The following is a 20,163-nucleotide window of genomic DNA, read 5'->3' as shown; positions in this document are numbered from 1 at the left end:
GAAAAACAATCCCATAATATTCAAGTACAGCAGGTTAGTAGTGTGCTGCTGGAACTCTTGGTTCTGAGTATGATCTGAATGCCGCTGCTTTCCAAGAGGGCTGCAAATTCAGCTATTTTGTTATGCATGCTTTGGAAATTTACTTTTAAAATCTTGACATTGAAAGTGCATCTACCTTGTATATTATTAGATTTTGCTCTCATCATACTGACTGATGAGCTTTCATCAAAGAACTTCAGACTTTTGCCTGACCTTAAAAAAAATCTATGTACTTACATTCCACAAGTATTCCATTACAGAAGTTACTGATTTCTCTGTGCAATCTACCCATGACCTGTGTAGAATGCTGCAAATCTCCACCCCACTACAAAGGTCCAGAAATCTGCTGCTAAATTGACGGAGTTTCTGGTTGAGTCTGTTGTGTTTGTCGAAGACTCTTCCAATACTTGAGATTGTATTGCCAAAGTATGTCATGAAATGACTGATAGTGGTTGTCCCTTTTTCTTCATTTTGTTCCCTTGGCTGGAGTCGTTTTAACTGGAATGTGTGATGAATGTTTTCTCCCACAATAGCCATTCTCTTGGAAAGCTGCTCTAAGGGGGTGTCCCTTACATGGCAGGCTGTCAGAATTGGACATAACGTCTGCTCTGTGAATCAGAGTACTTAACACACCATCACATTGTGCATGGTAGTGATAATTTGTAGCCTACAAATTGGAGATATGGGTAATGTCTGGTTCCATGATGCCATCCCCATAAGTGTATCATCCATGTACTGCCAGGATTTTAAAGCAGCTGACTGTAGTGCTTCTTCCATAAAATAATTGGCTACCACAGAGAGACTTCCACCTAGTTGTTCAAAGTACAGTAGAAACCCACTAATCTGGTACCTCATGGGTTCTAATGGTGCTGGACTACCAAAAATGCCAGATTAACCAACTGTCGTCTAAAACTAGCAGTGTACAGAGTGTGAGAGACACGGCAAACAATGTGTGATTGGTGTTCGATTGTTTATCATATTTTCTCTGCTTAATTCCCTTGAAATAAGATGTAACTTTTTTTTTAGTGCAGGTTTTTCTTCCAGAAGTCATTATATATAGCACACAAATTGAAAAGTTGTGCAGTGTTGGAAGACTTGCTACATTCAGTAAATCTTATAAATGTACCAATAGCAGCAGCTGCTTCATTACAGGTAGGTAGAGGTGATGAGTTTTTTCTGCATCAGTGTGTATCCCATCCAAAACTTCATTTTGAAACAAATTTCTCATTTCATTTTGAGCAACATCTAACAGTTTAACAACAGCATCATTTACGGTTGGAATAGTGGAGTATGTTTCATCTTTTTAGGCTTTTGGCCTGAATTTTTGTCATGATTTCCAAAGAGTAGTAGTCTTATCTTTATTCTATGCCAAATTGGCTCCTAAAATAGCATCTTTAATGTTAATTTTTTCTGAAAATCCATTGCTGAACAGTCTGAATTGCTGAGCTCTTGGAAAGAAAAGGAGCTCTATAAAAACATCTGAAATTTTGAATTACTCCCTGATCCATTGGTTGGATCGGAAAAGTAATATTTGCTGGAAGATAAGTGGTGAATGTATTCCATGAGATCAGTTCAGATGCCGGAAGGTGAGTTGTACAATTACATAAGAACAGTACAACTCAGCTTCGTTCAGGCAAATCCAGTTTTTCTTGAAACTGACTCTTATATGAAATTATGGAAAAAAAAACAATTCTTAAACAATTCTGAAGCCATAGATGCATTGGAATGAGTTCCACAAATTACAGTAATATTTAAAATGCCTTTTAAAGCTCTTGGCTTTTTGTACTTGCTAATAACATAAGGTGTCAACATGTGGTCACCTGAAGCATTTGAACACAATAAAACTGTCAGTTTATCCTTGGGTGGTGTTTTTATTGATTTTTGAATCTTTGGCACACTTTTCGTCTCTATACCTGCCAAAAGTTGAAATGGCAGACAGCGCCAAAGTAGGCCTGTTTCATTGGCATTGTAGATTTGACTAGTAGCTAAGTTATGATGTTAAACCAAATTGCAAGAAGTTTCTTTATAGTCTTCAGCTGCATTTTTATCTGCCAATTACAACTGTCCACTTACATCAAGTTTCAAATTCTGTGACTAGTTTTGTAACCAACCGTTAGAAAATACACATTTAGTTTTTGATAACCCCAAATCATTATGGAACTGTTTACCTTTTTCCATATTCATATATCCAGTTACATGTTTTTCTATGGACCTTTTGGTACAGAGACACTTTTACAAAATTTCATCCAGCTGATCTAGTGTGCGCTTTTTCAATGTTTTTCATGAGTTATTGCAACTGTTTGTGAGGCAATCTTTCTTTCTTCCTTTCTTTTTTTTATATATATATATATATATATATATATATATATATATATATATATATATATATATATATAGTTGAAGAACCAACATTATATTCTTCCATAATCTAACTTTTATTCTCACCATTCTCCATCCGCTTAATGACGTCAAGCTTTTGTTGTATTGTAAGTGTAACATATTTATGTTTCAGTTCCATTTTGTATCAAGACTTGCTTGGTTGAGAAAACATGCCCACAGCAACACACAGCACTACTGTAATTGTGATATAGAACAGCACTAATTGTGATTACACTTTAAAGAACCACTTTTTAATCTCTGTAGATAATTGGTTCATAACGAAGCTGTCGGATCAGCGACTGGAACAGTTGTTGCCACTTCACAACTTGTAATTGTTGGCCACTGCCGAGCCCGACCGAAATTTGTTGTACACATCTGAAATATTCAATATGTTAGAAGTGATGTTGGATTATTGAACATGCTGGACCATTGGATGCCAGATTAACATACCTTTACAGTCTTCATTATTGAATAAAAAGCTTGTGGAAGTTGGTACATGTCTAAAGAGCATCACAATATCCTCCTGATACTTGCTGCTTATTAGTTTCAAGGAATCCTGTGAAGGACTTTTTGTAAATACACATTGTCAAAACAAACTAAGAGATCCATTGGTTGTAGGCTAAGCGTTTTCGGGTGCCTTATGAAGTCCTTTGAGTTCCAGATGGTGGTCGCATTTGCCTATGAGCTGTCCCAGAAGTAATGAAAGATGTTTAGCTTCAAAATAAGTGGATGCTCCAATGTAACTTAACAGCAGGTCAAAGGGAGACCCAATCCTTGTAGGTTTTTGTTAGCCATAGAGTCTTGGAGGAAGAGCAGTCTGTTAGTGGCACCCTGAATTACTTTGGCTGCAATTGAACTCCTTTTGGCTTCTCAAAAAGAGTTCTGTGTTTCCCTTTGAATCTTTCTAGTCAGAATTTTATTTAATCAGCAGTGTGCAGGATCACTGAGCAATTTCAATGACTTGTCATTATGTACGATTTGTGAGAAAGCTACATCCTGATCAACAGGTGAGAAAAGACAATATCCTTGTTATCTCTCAAGTCTCGGGACACTGTCCTTTGTTGAGGTGGTGTTGATCTTCGTGGATGGAGACTGTCTGAATGCAACTCGTGGTCCACCTAACTTTCTTGGCAAAATCGCTGTGGAGCTTTGATATTGCCTTTCTATTCAAGAACTTTGTGAATGGAGACTTTCGAAATACAACTGGTGTTGCCTCTAATTTGGTTTGCAAAATCACTGTGGAGTGGGTGATATTGCCTTTCCTATTCCAATGGTAACATTTTGGATGATGACATGGTGTAGGTTCAAATTTTACCCCTTTCTCTAACTCCAAAATCCATTGTTTCACCCATTTGGCCAGTGCCCAAGTAGCACTACCTACCCAGTTCCAGGATAATGCTGAAAGATTCATCAGTATCGTCAGATATAATTATGGTACTCTCCTTAACACCAAGTCCAGTTCCTGTCAAGTAGAGTGTATCCTCTCACTCCCAAGGGCTGCACTTGCCTGACACTTAATTCTAGTGGCTGCTGGAGAAACTGTGTGATAGTTAGATATTCAAAAGATGTGATCATGGCAGATTTGAGGAATCATTACCTAAAATACTGACAGTCTGTGAAATGAGACAGCCTTCAGAATTTAGAAGTGGGCAATGAAAAATAATTGTTTCTGTTTTGGTCATGAGTAAAGTCATTGTTGAGGGACATTATTTCACTTGGAAATATAGGCAGTACTTATATGTAAGATTAAACAAATTATAATGATGGATATTGCATTTTATACATTTAAATTATTTTCTAACATTTTTTTCGATGGAGTCAAATGTATGCTTTTTAGTGGATGATGTGTAGATTGTTAGGACACACAGTGCAAAGTCATTAATATGTAATGTAAGGTCAGTTGCATGTGCAATCGAAACTGTGATTGAATTGTGTGATTTTATTGCTGTACTTGATATAAGAAAAGATAATATTGCTATCTACATGTCCCTTTCAATTAATTTTGTAGTAAACCTACATCAAAATGTTTACCTGTTTTATCATAACCTAAGTAAAAATATTAAAATGAAGAAAACTAATTTTTTGATCCTTAACAAAAATATGTTTTACTTTCACAGAGGTACCATAAATGAAAGGAATTGCATTGATAAAAATATGGAAGGCGAAGTTTCTGTCGACCATGTTCCTTCAGAAAAGGACAAACTTTCTCCAGTAAGGTAAGGAATACGTGCAAATTAGAGAAGAAAAATTGTTTAGAGGTGTAAAATTGAAGTTTATTGTTTAATGAAGTGGGTTAAGAATGAATACTTTATGTTTGTACCACATTAAGTCCAGCAGAACCTTATTAAAGGTTGAATTGTGTTATGGGGGTATAAAAGGGTGGCAAGGTGGGGTTGGAGGTTAGAAACATGAGGGAAGGTTGGTTGCTGGATTGTTGTCATGCACTTCTGTCCTTCATAGGTCTGCAAAATGAAGAGGCAATTCCTCATTCTCTCTACCACCTATTTGCAAAAAGCAGCTACAGGGTATTTCACAAAGTTATACTGACCCTTCTCAGCTTGCCTTGTGAATCACTGGTGACACAATGTGCAGATATGCCAGGAAGTGTTTGTTTTCCATAAAGTATGTTAACGGTACAAGGAACACAGGTATTAATTACTGATACTATCCCTAGAAATGCATGTGGATGCAATGTGTGTAATTCTCTACACACTAATCTACAAAGCTACAGGGAAATTGATTTTTAGTCATCCTCTATGACAGCTGTAGTGTTCCTCCAGGAAAAGCAACTTTCCCCATCAAGATTGCTACTCATGTTTCAGTGTACAGATATACTACCTCCTTAGTGTTTCCTAACCAGTTCTCTCGTGAGTAGACAAATAATGTTTCTGAGCTCGTTTTTATACAGTGGAGTTATCTTCAGTTTATTAACTGAGCACTTATTTGTAGTTCTTAAATAAGCCATTCTGTCAAAGGGTTCTACAGCTGGAGCTCTCAACTGTGTACCACACAATGTATTGAGTGAGTTCTTGTTTGTAGTTGTTTAATGAGCTACTCTGTGAAAAAGCTCAACAGCTGGAGCTGTGAACTGTGTACCACACTTAAGACCCTGCCCCAAGTGTAAAATGCTGTCAATATGTATTCAACAATGTCAATTTAATTGTCTCCACTATCAGTGGGTGGAGTACTTTTCACAGTTTGAGGGTGTCAAGTGCATCACCTCAGACCTCCCAGCATCTGAAGAGGCTGAGAGGCTTCAGTTGGCCCCCTCTGTAACAGAAGTAGGTCACTTAGGTGTTATGAAACTTCTGATATTTCAGCACGTCAGGCAATGTGTTCACTATTCTGGGTTTAAACACGATCAGTCCTATTCCATCAGATACATTGACACCCTCCTTGCAAGCTGCTGGTGTGTGGTAAGTGATTCCACTCAGCGCAGCCCACTCAACAAGTCCCAGCAAATCCTGGTTGGAAGAGATTTGTACAGTTTACTAGTAACACAATTAATGGTGAGAAAAGGGCAGTATCTTTCTGATCCTTCATTTATTCATCACTGAGTGACTATACAACATGGTTGCAGGGCTTTACAATTTATTGTCAATGACAGACAGCAGCAAGATTCCACATTTACCGATCCAATCCTTTTCCCACCAACACTATGTAGGCCTATGACAGCATCTCACTACAAATTAAGCACTTCTCACCCATTGCTTATAGGAACGTATTTTACATAAAAGCTCACTTAACAGCTGTAGATCAGCAGCTTTTGTGGTAGAGGAAGTAGCGCTTCCTGGGAGTGTCTGCGCACAGCGTCACCAGTGATTCATAAGATGAGCCGCAATGTAACTTTGTGAAATGCCCTGTGGTTGCATTTTGTGATGTAATATGGCAGAGAACTATCTGGCGCTCTTCTTTTTGCAGACTTGTGTGGTAGAGAAGTGCATGCTCACAATCCATCAACCTACCTTCCTTCTCATGCTATTTATGTCCACCTTGCCGTTCTACTCTCTTACATCCTCGGAGCACAGTTTATCCTTTAACAAGGATCTACTGCACTTAGATTTTGAACAAACATTAAATAATTGTTCCTAACCCACTTCATTTAACTATAAACATTACTTTTATACTATTAAACCACCATTTTTAGTAATGACATTTTTCCATTCCCTGCAGCGCGAAAACTATTAGTCTTATACGGAGAGGTCCTCAGCGGTGGGATTGACTTTTTGCTACCAGCTATTTAGTGGTGTAGGTGAGGATCCCAGGTATCACTTGTTTGTGGGTAAATGCCCGGGGGGGGGGGGGGGGATATTAGTTGCTCTAGAGCATTATAATTAACACTATTTGTCAAATTGCCATTGTAGTGTAATGAATAGCATGTTAGACTGGTAAACTGAAGGTGGTGGGTTCAAATCCTGCCACATTCCTTTAATGTGTGGTGTTTTTAATTTTTATCAAAATTACGTCCATGATTATTTTTCTTATCCTTTCCCGTGTTGTTTTAAGCATCGTATTAACTTTTTTATTTGTTCTTATATTGCTTTCCTGTCACTCTTTTTCCATTTAGAATCTTTGCCCATCTGGTTTTAATTATTTTTATTAGTATATTTGCAATATTTAATCATTTAAAAATATCAAGCAACTTTAAAAAATTGTTATCAGAATTCCTATTGTTTGTGCAGTGGTCACAAAAATTTATTTTTCGTTGTGATATGTACAATTTCTGGACAGTAATTGCCATATAAACATTTAAAACAAAACTTGTTCTCACACAGTGGACAAAATGTTAAAGCTACCTTTCTACATTCGCATTGCTTCTTCATCAGATTCAACGGGAAGCACACTTTATTGGCGTTACAAAATACTGTCTTTTCATTACTTAAGTTTGATCTATACCAGGCAAATCATGTTTCGAAAAGCTGGTGCTCATAGAATCCAGTGAACAATTGCATGTAGTTTGATTACGTCTTCACATTTAGCAATTTCACATTTATCTTGAAGTAATTCAGGTGCACCCTGAAGTTTTTTTTATAGTATTTTTCATCACATGATAAAAAAGTATGTCAAATAGCTGACACAGGGGAGTACATTGTGGAGGAATAATTTTCACAGTGCATATAGTTTTTCCAGCACTGTTCAGAAATATTTCATTGTATAATGTGCTGTTCATCCAAGCACTCTACAACTCAACAAGTAACAAAAAATCATTTTCTTTGACATATAGTTTCATTACAGATTACAAATATTGTCTGTACAGTTCTTTTGATTTTCCTGATTGTGAGCAGGTGACAATCACAGTTTCATGTTCTAGCTCAAAACATTCAATTTCTTTAGCACCCCTAGGTTTAATTTATTTCCAATTTCGTGCATATATATAGGGACACGTATGGTAGCAGTTCACTGATGAATGTCCAAGCACATTGCGTTGTATACAAATGTGTAGCTTTTGTTAAATTTCTCTTTCCCACCAAAATTGTTTTTGATCCCTGAAGCACCAATGATTGATGATATGTTGATTCATAATTGCAACCCATTTGATCAGTATTGTTTTGTAGAATTGGATTGTAATCACCCATTATCAGCACTACTATTTTTCTAAATTGTTCTGATGCTTCTACAGCTTCTTCAAGTGTTGCAACATCATTTGCACTAACAAATTTAGTCACTTTTCTATTATATATTCTGTGTTTTATTTTGAAATTCTTTGGCCACTTCCCATTTGCAAATAATGAAAAGTGTTCTGACAAATATGGAACGGCAATATCCATTACCCATTGTTGCAGTTGTTCGTGCTACATCCAAGCATCCTTAAATTTTTCAAATGTTTCATTATAATTAGACACAGCACATCTTATCGAATTCACTTTCTCCTTGTTTGACACCTTGTCTCCATTTCCTCAAGTATTTTCTTCTGCGTAAATGAGAAAACCCACTTTGCTGGATACGTTTCATTGAGTAATTGAGATGGGCTTCAGCAAATGCAACTGTTTTTACTTTCTATTTTAATTGAATATATGTGTGCTTGTAGATTGGATAGGTTAAAACATTCATCTATGTCTTCATCGTTGAGGGTACACTGCAAAGAACAAATTTTTCATGTTAATAGTGGACAAGAAAATCCGAAAATTGAAGATAGTAATATGGAAGGCTTACTTCATCATATAAATCCTCATCATCAGTCTCACTGTTTAAAATGAGATCCTCATCCTGAACAATGACACTCTCCATCATGAGACAAATCGTTTCCTCTGCAATTTGTTTGCCTATCATTATTGTGTTTGCATTTATAAAATCAGCAGACTTTTCAGAAAGGAGAGATCTCTCCTCATAAGTAGACAGTATGTTGCTTAAGATATTTGTTAAAGTTCTCCTCTCTTCTTCATCAAATTTCTCCATTCTTTCGTTGTGACATTTGTTGGTTGATGAATTTGCATTGTTGTACATTTCAAATGCCGCACACACATAGAACATAAGCAAGAGGAAACCAGTAAACAATAAAGAACTGATTTGTGATGGGTAACAGCAAATGCACCAATGATTTTGAGCCCAGTGGAGAAATGAGAACAAATAAGAAAGTGATGTGTCAAAGGATTAGAAATTTTAAAAACATAACATTTGAACCAAATAATTGAAGAAAACTAATGGTGGAAACGATTGTGACAGGGATTTGAACCCTCCACCTTTGCCTTACCAGTCTAGTATGCTATCCATTACGCTTTGACAGCAGTTAGAGGAATGGTGTTATTTATAGTGTCTTAGAGTAGCAGGCTAATTTTTCTTAGCTTAATTTCATACTGGGGGACATTTTCGGTTGATGCTGCGGTTTGCGAGATATTCAAGAAAAACCTAAAAAAGTGACCTTAACAGTCCCCCACACCCCCTCCACTCCCACACTCACACCCCACTAGTAAATACATTTTCCCCCCAGTTGAAATTTTCTGGTCTCTATCGACAGCTGTGGGATAAGGCACTTCATACTAATGTGAATGTCTATATATAATCTCTACAGGTTCAATCCCACGTCCGGCCATCCTGATTTAGGTTTTCCATGATTTCCCTAAATCGCTCCAGGCAAATGCTGGGATGGTTCCTTTCAAAGGGCACGGACGACTTCCTTCCCCATCCTTCCCTAATCCGATGAGACTGATGACCTCGCTGTTTGGTCTCTTCCCCCAAAACAACCCAACCCAAATCCCTACAGGTACTATTTTTCTTGTTCTTGATTTTATTTGTACAGAAGATAGACTCTGCTAATGAACATGATGATGCGGGTTGTTGTATTGTATGGAGTGGGTATTGGCGATTGTTTACATGATGATTTCTGCTATTTATCTTTAGAAAGCTAACATCTTGATGAAAAAGAAAAATGTCTCGCACATTGAAGTTGATCGTTATTTGAACAGAAGTGACTTTGAGGCAGTGCGCCAAAAGTAAAGAAAGTGCTTATTCAGCAAAAACAGGTAGTAAGAGCATCATCTGAAGTAGATAACTGCAAGTCATAGAGAGATTTCTTGAAAATGTACAGAATTATTACATTAATTTCTTAGTAGTTTTACTCCCTAATTGTTTTTGTCACTAATTAAAAAAATGAGTTCCAGGTGATTTAAAGGACCACAATGTCTGTTGCAAAAACAATTCCTATGCAGACTACGTCTTCTTTTCTACAGCATAGAATAGAATTCTGTATTGTGATGAAAAAGTCTTAATGAGCTCTCTTCAGACACAAAGAAAGGTAATAGGAGTCTGAAAAACTAAACAAAAATTGAAAATCTACTTTATTATCCACTCCTGAAATGTATCTGGTAATACAAATTTGGCAAAAAAATGATTTGTATTAGCTGAAGAACAAACAGCAATGTCCATTTAGGACTTTATGATTATATCATGTAGATAGCTGTTATTGTTCGATAAATATCAGTGTGGTTATTATAATAATGAGCTATTAGTCATTCACAGTATTATTACACCTGGGAGCAATGGCACTTCAGTCAGATTATCGTAAGTTTTTATCATGGTATTTTATGAGAACATGCTGAAGCACTTGATGATGGTGTATGCACAGCTGTCTGGAAATCATTCACAGTGCCATGCATTCATCACTGTACTTGTTTACTGTAAAGTCATCACTTGTTTCAGAAACAGCTGCAGGATTGAAAGTACTGAAGATAGGGAAAACAACAGATCTTTTTAAATAGCAGTTTTCCCACTGAAATCGATTCATAAGTAGGAAAATCGTAATCGTACCCTCTGCCCAAGCAGTCGTGTGTAGGAAGGACATACTGATGACTGATGACCCCATGTTCGTTGTCAGTTATAATCTTCTACAGTTATCTATTAATTTGGTGAATATGAATAATGCCATGCCCTGTTGCTCATGTGGTTCTTGGGACAAGTAAATGTGGTGAAAGTCATGCATGTGATTTTTGTGCTATAATTTTATGTGCCATGTTCTATTTTTCATTTTTGTACAGGAATTACAGTGATGAAACATTCTGTTCAGAATCTAGTGATGGCAATCAGTCAAATAGAAGTAAAAATAATGTCTTGCTGGAGAAGAGAAGGAAAACTTGCACAGGTATGCTACAGGGATAGAGAAAAGAGTTAATTTTGTGTATCCTTTGAGTGTGTAACTATAATTGGTATATATTTTATTGTTAATGATCACCTGAGTATAAACTTTATTTGTAATAATAAACTTTCTGACACTCAGAGATACATAATTCTTATGTTCAGCAGCACCAGGAAATCCATATCGTGCATCAGCTTCTAACTTGGGTGCACGATATGTTTTGCTCAATGCTAATTCCAAAGGCAACATGAATAGCATTGCTCAGAAGGTCCTTTCTGCAAGAATGTTACGTTTAAAACAGCTTCAAAATGAACTGAATGATGCACATTTCCAAATTAATGTAAGTATTTCCCACACACTGTTTTTGCTTTCTCCCTTTTTGGATGACTTGAAGCTTCATGATACAATCAATAAATGCAGAATGCTTACAACCATAGATTCAGAGCAGCAGTAAGTCAATATGTACAAAAACCAGGTTTATTGCCATTTACAACCTAAGGTTTCTTAATTTGTTACCCTACTTTTGAACCATGTCTCTCATGAGTATGGATGCTGCTGTAACTACCAAATTTGTGTGTGCGCCACTTCATAGTTTGCATGTGAATTTTGTGCTTGATTAAGCCACTTGAGTCCACCCAGTGTGCCAGTACGACAGTAGTTGGATGTGCAGCCTGCTAGCTGCATTCTCTGTCAGAATTAATGACTACATAGACTGGAGTGCAAGGCTCCGTCGGCTACTTTTGTGTCGTCTGTTGCATGTACTTTGTCTCGCATGTGTTTATGCTGTTTCATGTAATAAAGTTACAGTGTTCGGGGGTTCTCCCACTGCAGCTCCACTATCATGGAGGCTGGTGAGTTATAACGAACAACAGATTCCCATTCTTGAACAATTTTCTGCACCTGTAACTTAAAACACTGTGGTTCATTCATTAATATTCCTAGTTGTGGAAAAGTCTTACAATGAAAATCTGTTTGATGCAGGTTCTTTTAAACGTTTTCGATTATTCATCGATGAGAAAGTGCATTTGGTTTCTGACCAAGTTCAATATTGACAGTTACATGCTGTCTGTGCTGAATTTTTCTCTTTATTTTCTCCAGAATTGGGTTAAGCAACAGAATTTTAGGCTCATTTAAAGATGAAGCAGTCTGCCTGTCCTCGTCTTTTCTGGGCTTGCCCAGTACTGATAACTTTATGGGATCAAGTAAAAGTAGAATTAGATCATCTTCAATCCCTTGACATTATTCGACCTATTTCTTCCAGTGAAGGATCAACACCAGTGGTGACAGGAAAAAAAAAGACCTACAGGTAAATTACACCTCTATGGTGATTTTATAAAAAATCAATTAATGCACAGCCAATCATTGATACCTATTGTTTACCACCCCCTGCCGAGCTGTTGACAGAATTACTGGGTGTGTGTGTGTGGGGGGGGGGGGGGGGGGGGGTGTACAGCTGCCACTAGACGAGGAATCTTAATGCGTTCTAGTTATCAATGCACCTTTTGGGCTTTATCAACAACAGTGTTTGCCTTTGGGTATTGCAAGCACACCAGCTTTTTTCAACACTTTTTAAAGCAACTTATTTCGTCAGTTCCAGGATGCATCCATCATCTATTTAGATGACATAATAGTGTCTGGTGCCTCTGCGGCAAACATTTACCGAACGTTCATGCTGCATGAGGAGGTAGAATGACTAGTACGAACATTTAAGAAGCAGATGAAAGAATACATTCTGGATATGTCACTGGAAGTGGCTCTTTACCAGTTCCTCAGTTCTTAATGGTTTACTCCTGCTGGAGATAAAGAGTCTGGCAGAGTTACTGCACAGCCATCAGCCCCAGACTCTGCTATATCTGCAGCAGCTGATACCAGGTCATGTGCTAACACTGGTGCCACAATGCTTCCAGCTATATGGGCTTGTGGTTTTGGTCACCAACCAAAATGTGTGCCGACAGTCATAGAGAGTCGCTGTGGTGAAGCCTCTGCGTCATATACACCGTTGAGGGGAGGGAGTTGTGGCACTTCGAGTAACTGTGACCTCACATGGGTGGCTGCGCACTGGGAGCAGCCCCGCCAATCTTGCATCCTCTCTCTGCCTGACCAACTCCTACACAGTGGCCAGTGCCCTTGCCTTCCCTGTCATGGCTGCAGACACCTTCACAGCTGTCTCCTGTGCTGTGGGTGCCTCCTTTAGCTGTTGGGGGCCAAGAATGGACATTTGCTCCCATGCCGACACATCTGCCATGGCTGCCTCCATCTCAGCCAGTGCCACCTGTTCTGCTGCCTTTTCCACAGCCTCCTTCACTGGACATCGAAATGGAAGCTGTGCCAGCATCACCTGTCCTACCATATGATCTTCATAGAGGGGCAGGTGCTGCACTTGTCTGTGCTCGCGCCACTTCAGACCCTATGCACTGGTGGCAGCATGTCGCATGACTCATAAACAAGCATTGAAGAAGAATGGACATGAGCACAGTACTCGCTTCTTTTCAAAGGAAGAAAATACTGTAACTACCAGAATTGTGAGCGAGCCACTTCATAGTTCGAATATGAAGTTTGTGTTTGATTTGGCCACTAGAGGCCACTTGGCCTGCTACTACGACAGCTGTTGTGTGTGCAGCCTGCCGGTTGCACCCTGTGTCAAACTAATTACTATAGGTTGGAGCTCAAGGCTCCACTGGCCTCTTGTGTATTGTGCATTGTATGTGCTTTGTGTCTCGTGTGTTCATGCGTTTTCATGCAATAAAGTTACAGTGTTCTTGGTTCAGAACAAGTCCCTTACGTATTCTCTGAAAGAATCCCAGATTTCAAGAAGTACTAAGCTTTATAGCCTCTCTATGGCCCTGTGAATATGCTGCTAGTTGAGAAGTTGATAGATTTTTTCCTGTTGTTTTGTTATTATTTCTTTAGTTTTCCTATCGTATCTATCTTTAATGAGCAGGGTTTGTGTTGAAATAAATTTACTTGTTTTTTGTGTTTATTCAATAAGTTTTACTGCCCCGGGCCAAATTATTAGACACACTGCACATTTTTAATGTTATTTGTAATAATTACATCTTGAGTACTATATTTAATGTGATTAATTGGAAAATTTATGACAGTTGTTGAATTTTGTATCTGTGGTTGCTACCTGACATTGGATTGTTGACTTATTGTAGGTATCAGTGTGCAGAGTACAGTGTACAGGAAAGGACCTATTCAGTAACATTCTCGCATGTAACTGTTGTAATACTTTATTCGCTTTGATTATCGATTTTGTAATATCGACATTACAATTGATTGTTTAACAGCTATATATTACTAATTGTGACCTTTCAAATGGTTTTGTTAATACAAAAATGTATTCCCATTGGGAAATTTCACGGAGGTTGGAAATATCAGAAGCTAGCGTGAGGCGGATAAAGAACAAAATTGATTCAGGTGAATAATTGAGCCCCAGAAGGAAGAATAAATGTGGAAGAAAACCAATTTTCACCCCAAGATCAGAAAGATTTCTCACCTAGAAAGCAGATTTGCAACAACGAAACAGATAAAATCTCAACTGGAAGAGGCTAATGTGAATGCATCTGAACACACTGTTTGCAGAAAGTTGAAGGATATTGATTTCAAGGCCTGTCGACCCACTAGAAAACCAAAGTTAACAGCCACAATGAAAGCAAAGCGTCTGAAGTGGGCTAAACAGTGGTGGGATAAGGATGTGGACATCTGGAGATCGGTAATTTAACTTTAAAATTATTATTTACGATATGATATAACCTATGTACATTTATTCATAGCATATTAATTGTGTTTCATAATTTTTACAGGTATGCTTCAGCGATGATAGGACGTTTGAAATTTTAACTAACAAATCTAAGTATGTGCACCATCGATCAGGAGAAAACTTCCATCCCGACTGCATTATTCAGACTGTAAAACATGCGTCAAAGGTGATGATTTGGTCTGTCATCTGTGGTAAGGGTACAAGACGTCTTTACATAGTTAAAGGCATAATGAGGCAAGACCAGTACAAGGAAGTCCTGCAAAAATGGTTAATACCACAGCTCAGAGAATGGTTCCCAAATGGGGAACTATTTATTTTTATGCAGGATGGAGCTCCCTGTCACACAGCCAGGTCAGTTAAATCCTTTCTGAAGGAACGAAATATCCCTCTGTTAGACTGGCCAGGTAATAGTCCCAACATGAACCCCATAGAAAATGTATGGAAACTAGTGAAGAGGGAGGTGGCAAAAGATGTCATCACAACAAAATCACATCTCTTAGAGAAGATCATCCACGTGTGGATCATCATCCACAAATGCAGGAAACAATATAGTCCTGCGTCGACAGTGTACCACGCTGTATTAAGGCTCTCATAGCTGAAAAAGGTGGCTCAACAAGATATTTAAACTAGTGTTTTCACTTTCACAATATTTTAATTTTTGTTGTAATTATTGAAATAAAATATTTTCAACAAATACTATGTTTTATTTATTTGCTATATAACACCTTAGTTGTGAAGTAGACTACGCATAATTATTTTATCACAATTTATGTATTAAAAAAACAAATTTTGTTAGACATAAATCAGATTTACTTAAAAACTGTAGGGCTAGGGACTGTAAATCAGTAGCAACAACTTGCAAGCATAGGAACAATCTTTGTGGTGTGCAAGACAAGCAGCTTAATTTTAAAGTGCCCGTACAAATAATACTGGGGTTGCATTCACACCTGTGCCGTACCAAATGCATTCCTTCTGTTGTCGGAACAGTGAAGGAAGTGGTATGTTCACACCCACTTAGTTTAGCCATAGCTACATTGCATTGTTTAGAGCTAGGGATCCGAGGAGCTTTGCCTTCCACCACTAGAAATCTCACTGAAATTTAAAAGAATAGTTGACCATGCACTGGAAAGATATGTACCCTGTAGAACAGTTCGTAAGAATATTGTCAAGTGATTTCACAGAACTGAAAGAAATTCTGGTCGTATGTAAAGGCTGTTAGTGGTACCAAAGTTAAAGTCCAGTCCCTAGCGAATGAGACAGGAACTTAAATTGAGGGTACCAAAGCGAAAGCTGAAATGCTCAACTCCATTTTCAAATCAGTTGAGAAATAGCTCCAATTGTTACAATTGAGCAAAGCACCAGAGCTCGATGGAATCCCTGTCAGATTCTAAATTGAATTTCCGTCTGAGTTAGCCTCATTCTAGCTATAATTTATCATAGATCCTCCAAAAAAAAAAAAAAAACCAAGTGCAGTTCTTGGAGAAAGGCACAGGTCACACCTGTCTACAAGAAGGGTAGTAGAAGTAATGCGCAAAACTACTGTCCAATATCCTTGACATCGATTTGTTGTAGGATTGTGGAACATATTCTGAGCTCAAACATAATGAGGCATCTTGAACAGAGTGACCTCGTCAGTGCCAACTAGTATGGATTCCGAAAACATAAATCATGTGAAACCCAACTCGCAATTTTCTCACATGACATACTGAAAGCTTTGGTTTAAGGCAGCCAGGTAGATGCAGTATTTCTTGATTTACAAAAAGCATTCGATTCAGTACTGCACCTATGTTTATTGTCAAAAGTACGATCATATGGGTTACCAAGTGAAATTTGCAATTGCATTGATTACTTTTTGGTAGGGATAACACAGCATGTTATCTTGGATGGGGAGTCATAGTCAGATGTAGAAGTGACTTCGGTTGAACCCCAGGGAAGTGTGTTGGGACTTTCGCTGTTCATATTGAAAAAATGAAATGATTGTATGGCATTGTTGACCGGGATGTCCCGGTCGGGTTCGGCCGCCAAGTGCAAGTCTTATTTCATTCGGTGCCACATTGGGTGACTTGCGGCTGATAATGAGGATGAGAGGACCGGAGAAAATCTCCAACCCATCCGGTAATCGAACCCAGGACCAGTGCATGGGAAGCAAGTACATTACCACCCAGCTAAGCAGGCAGACATATTGTATATTAATGACTTTACAGACAACATTAATAGTAAAATCAGGTTTTTCCAGATAATGCAGTTATCTATAATGAAGTACTATCTGAAAGAAGCTGCATAAATATTCAGTCAGATCTTTATAGGATTTCAGTGCAGTGCAGAGATTGGCAACTAGCTCTGAGCATTCAGAAATGTAAAATTGTGCCCTTCACAAAATGAAAAAAAAAAAAAAAAAAGTAGCATCCTATAATATCAATAAGTTGCTGTCGGAATTAGCCAACTCATACAGATACGTGAGTGTAACACTTGTAGGGACATGAAATGAAATGATCGCATAGGATCAGTCGCGGGTAAAGCAGGTGGCAGACCTTGGTTTATTGGTAGAATACTGGGGAAGTGCAATCAGTCTACAAAGGAAATTGCGTACAAGTCACTGGTGCGACCAGTTCTAGAATATTAATCAACTGTGTAGGGTGCATGCCAGATAGGACTAACAGTGGACATTGTACAGGGAAGGGTAGCATGAATAGTCACAGGTTTGTTTAATCTGTGGGGAGTGTCACAGAGATACTGAAGGAACTGAACTGCAAGGCTCTTGAAGATAGAAGTAAACTATCCCAAGAAAGTCTATTAACAAAGTTTCAAGCACCGGCTTTTAAAGATTACTTAAGAAATATACTATAACCCCCTACATATCGCTCACATATGGATCATGATGATAATATTAGAATAATTTCTGCACGCACAGAGGCATTCAAACAATCGTTCTTCCCATGATCCATATCTGATTGGAACGGGAAGAAACCTTAATAACTGGCACAATGGGATGTACCCTCTGCCATACACCTCATGGTGATTTGCAGAGTACAGATGTAGATGGCAATGGCATCATCTTCACAGTGGCATTTCACAACTCATTACAGTTTGGCCAGTTTTCTCAAAATGATTGTAAATCGTATACACAAACCCTCCACATAAATCAGTCTATGATAAAAACCATACCAAAATCTCTACAGTAGTTTTTGAGATTAGCCTGAATACACAGAAAGAAGTGAACAGGCGATTTGAATTTATATGTGATATGATCAGTGATACATCCACAAGTCCATCTCTTCTGTCAGCGTCACCTCCTGCTTGCTGATATCTCCTCAATTTAATATGAAGTTTCTGACTGACAATTGTGTGGAAAAATAAGTTTTTGAACACTATGGGCCACTAACAACTGACTTCAGAAATATGTTACACTGTCTCTCTCACCTTAGACCGTCCATAACTCACCACCTATACCCAGGAGGGCTACCAAGAGATTTATTTGTGAGCCCCAAGGACTCTTAACATTGTTTAAACATTGGGGCCTTTCTGCCATTCAGACTAGAGGTGCAGATTAATTATTTTTTGATGCAAAGTTGTGCATTCTCATTGGCTGTCATATTTCTCATGCAAATAACACTTCTTTGATAAGTTCTGTCCTCTGGAAGATATTTTCACATTATTTCTACTCTTAGTGGGAGAAAATTTCATTTCACCAGAAAGTCTTCAACACCTAAGCAAACCTACTAGGCTTGGATCCCAACATTTAGCATGCTTTGTGACAGTGCCTGGTGACTCACTTTACAAGGAGTAGGGAGGTCTGACCCATCAGCTCCTTGTTGCAGACACAAACAAGTACCTCTAGGCAATTGAATCTTAAAACACCTCACAAAATGCTGCTTTCTACAAGCTCGGAAAATGTCGCATTATAATTGGATGATGTCAAGTGGCCCATGTAATTATAAACTGGTGTTTATGAGCTTCCATAAACAGTATGCTCCAAGCATCCATTCTCTTTGCATTTTATTGTGAAGAGTCATAAAGTGAAATAATTATCTTTTTGCTCTCTGGCTAAATTTGATTTTAGGATATACAAACTCATGTGGCCTAAGAAGTGATTGAATTCTTCAGAGCCAAGAGGCCAGATGAGAAAGGTACCATTCATATACATCAAGAAACAGATGTTTTCAGTAGCACTGAGTTCAGATGATAACCTCATAAAGTTTCATCATTTGTTCCTTCCTTCCCCCCCCCCCCCCCCCCCCCCCTCCCAATCCCCCTTTTACTCTATCATAATACTCTGTACTAAATATTGTTGTCCTTGTTGGGTAATACTGACAAAGTTTCTTTTTCATTAACGGTCTGCTTCAACCAAGGGAATTATACTGTCACCTGGCACTCACCTCTACGTCAGTGGCTTCATTCACAGTTATTATAAGACATGTCGCAGTTATAGTGTCCATTTAGATTTTACTGCAGATTTATGCGATTTGTATCTTCAACATGTCCATTCATGATAACTCATACTGTTGCGTTGAATGTTGGGTTTGATTTATTAAATTTCAAACTGTATTTTTCTTCCAGACACTGTCTTTGATTGCCATTCCTCCAGTTGTTTTGAATTTATGGCATGACTGATAGATCATCTCTGATCACAACACACACAGTTGCTTACTTAGACTTTCATTCTCTGCATTCTTTTACCTTCCTTGTTTAGTTTCTTCAGAATATTTAAAAAATAAATTCAACAGTGAAATTTAGATTAGTACTCACCACATAGAGGAGCCATTAGGTGGCAGACGGACTGCTAGACATTATTACCGATTGGACTAAGCCCTTCGTCAGACTTGGACAAAACCACACACACACACACACTCCTGTCATCGTCAGGTGCTAAGGCTCTATTTCACTTTGGATTTTCCGTTGTTTAAAATATAAGTTCATTTAACAAAAAAGTTTTGTAAAAAAAATGTACCAGTGGATATCTGTTACAGTACCCTTGACGTATGCATATATCATTCTCCAGTTATAATACATAAAATATAGGAAAGGCAACCACTCAACTGTAGCTGACTCACGTGTGGCACTATTTACATTAACTTTTGAGCTTTTATAATTAGTAAAAAGCAGTCCCAATCGCACAGTCATTTACTAAAAATACGACCAGTTTCGCCTCAAGTAGTAGGACATCTTCAGATAATGCACCATGTGCCTGATGATGATGATGGTGATGGCTGGAACAGCTGTGCTGACCCCAGTCACAGCAATCATATTTTTAATAAGTGACTGTGTGATTGAGACTGTTGTTTACTAATTTTACGTATCTGGCAGATCATTGTTTGCCAATAATGTTATCTATAGTTCCAAGCTCCCCCATGAACCGTGGACATTGCCGTTGGTGGGGAGGCTTGTGTGCCTCAGTGATACAGGTAGCCGTACC

At 38.1% G+C, this 20,163-nt stretch overlaps 1 protein-coding gene across 2 annotated transcripts in view; it reads left to right on the top strand.

The window, feature by feature from the left end:
- Nucleotides 1-20,163, top strand: part of LOC124545013 (lebercilin) — a 193,204-nt gene that overhangs the window by 36,704 nt on the left and 136,337 nt on the right. The window contains exons 2-4 of one of the 2 annotated variants that reach the window (XM_047123789.1): nucleotides 4,536-4,634; nucleotides 10,890-10,993; nucleotides 11,155-11,327. In XM_047123789.1, coding sequence (XP_046979745.1) covers nucleotides 4,573-4,634; nucleotides 10,890-10,993; nucleotides 11,155-11,327 — 339 coding nt within the window. In that variant the 5' untranslated portion in view covers nucleotides 4,536-4,572. Of the gene's footprint in view, nucleotides 1-4,535; nucleotides 4,635-10,889; nucleotides 10,994-11,151; nucleotides 11,328-20,163 lie in introns of both variants that reach the window. The other variant, XM_047123788.1, reaches the window with a different exon arrangement.

This window comes from Schistocerca americana, chromosome 8, assembly GCF_021461395.2.
Source record: "Schistocerca americana isolate TAMUIC-IGC-003095 chromosome 8, iqSchAmer2.1, whole genome shotgun sequence".
NCBI lineage: Eukaryota > Metazoa > Arthropoda > Insecta > Orthoptera > Acrididae > Schistocerca > Schistocerca americana.
The sequence above is the reverse complement of the archived record's forward strand: the minus strand, read 5'-3'. Positions and strand labels throughout refer to the sequence as shown.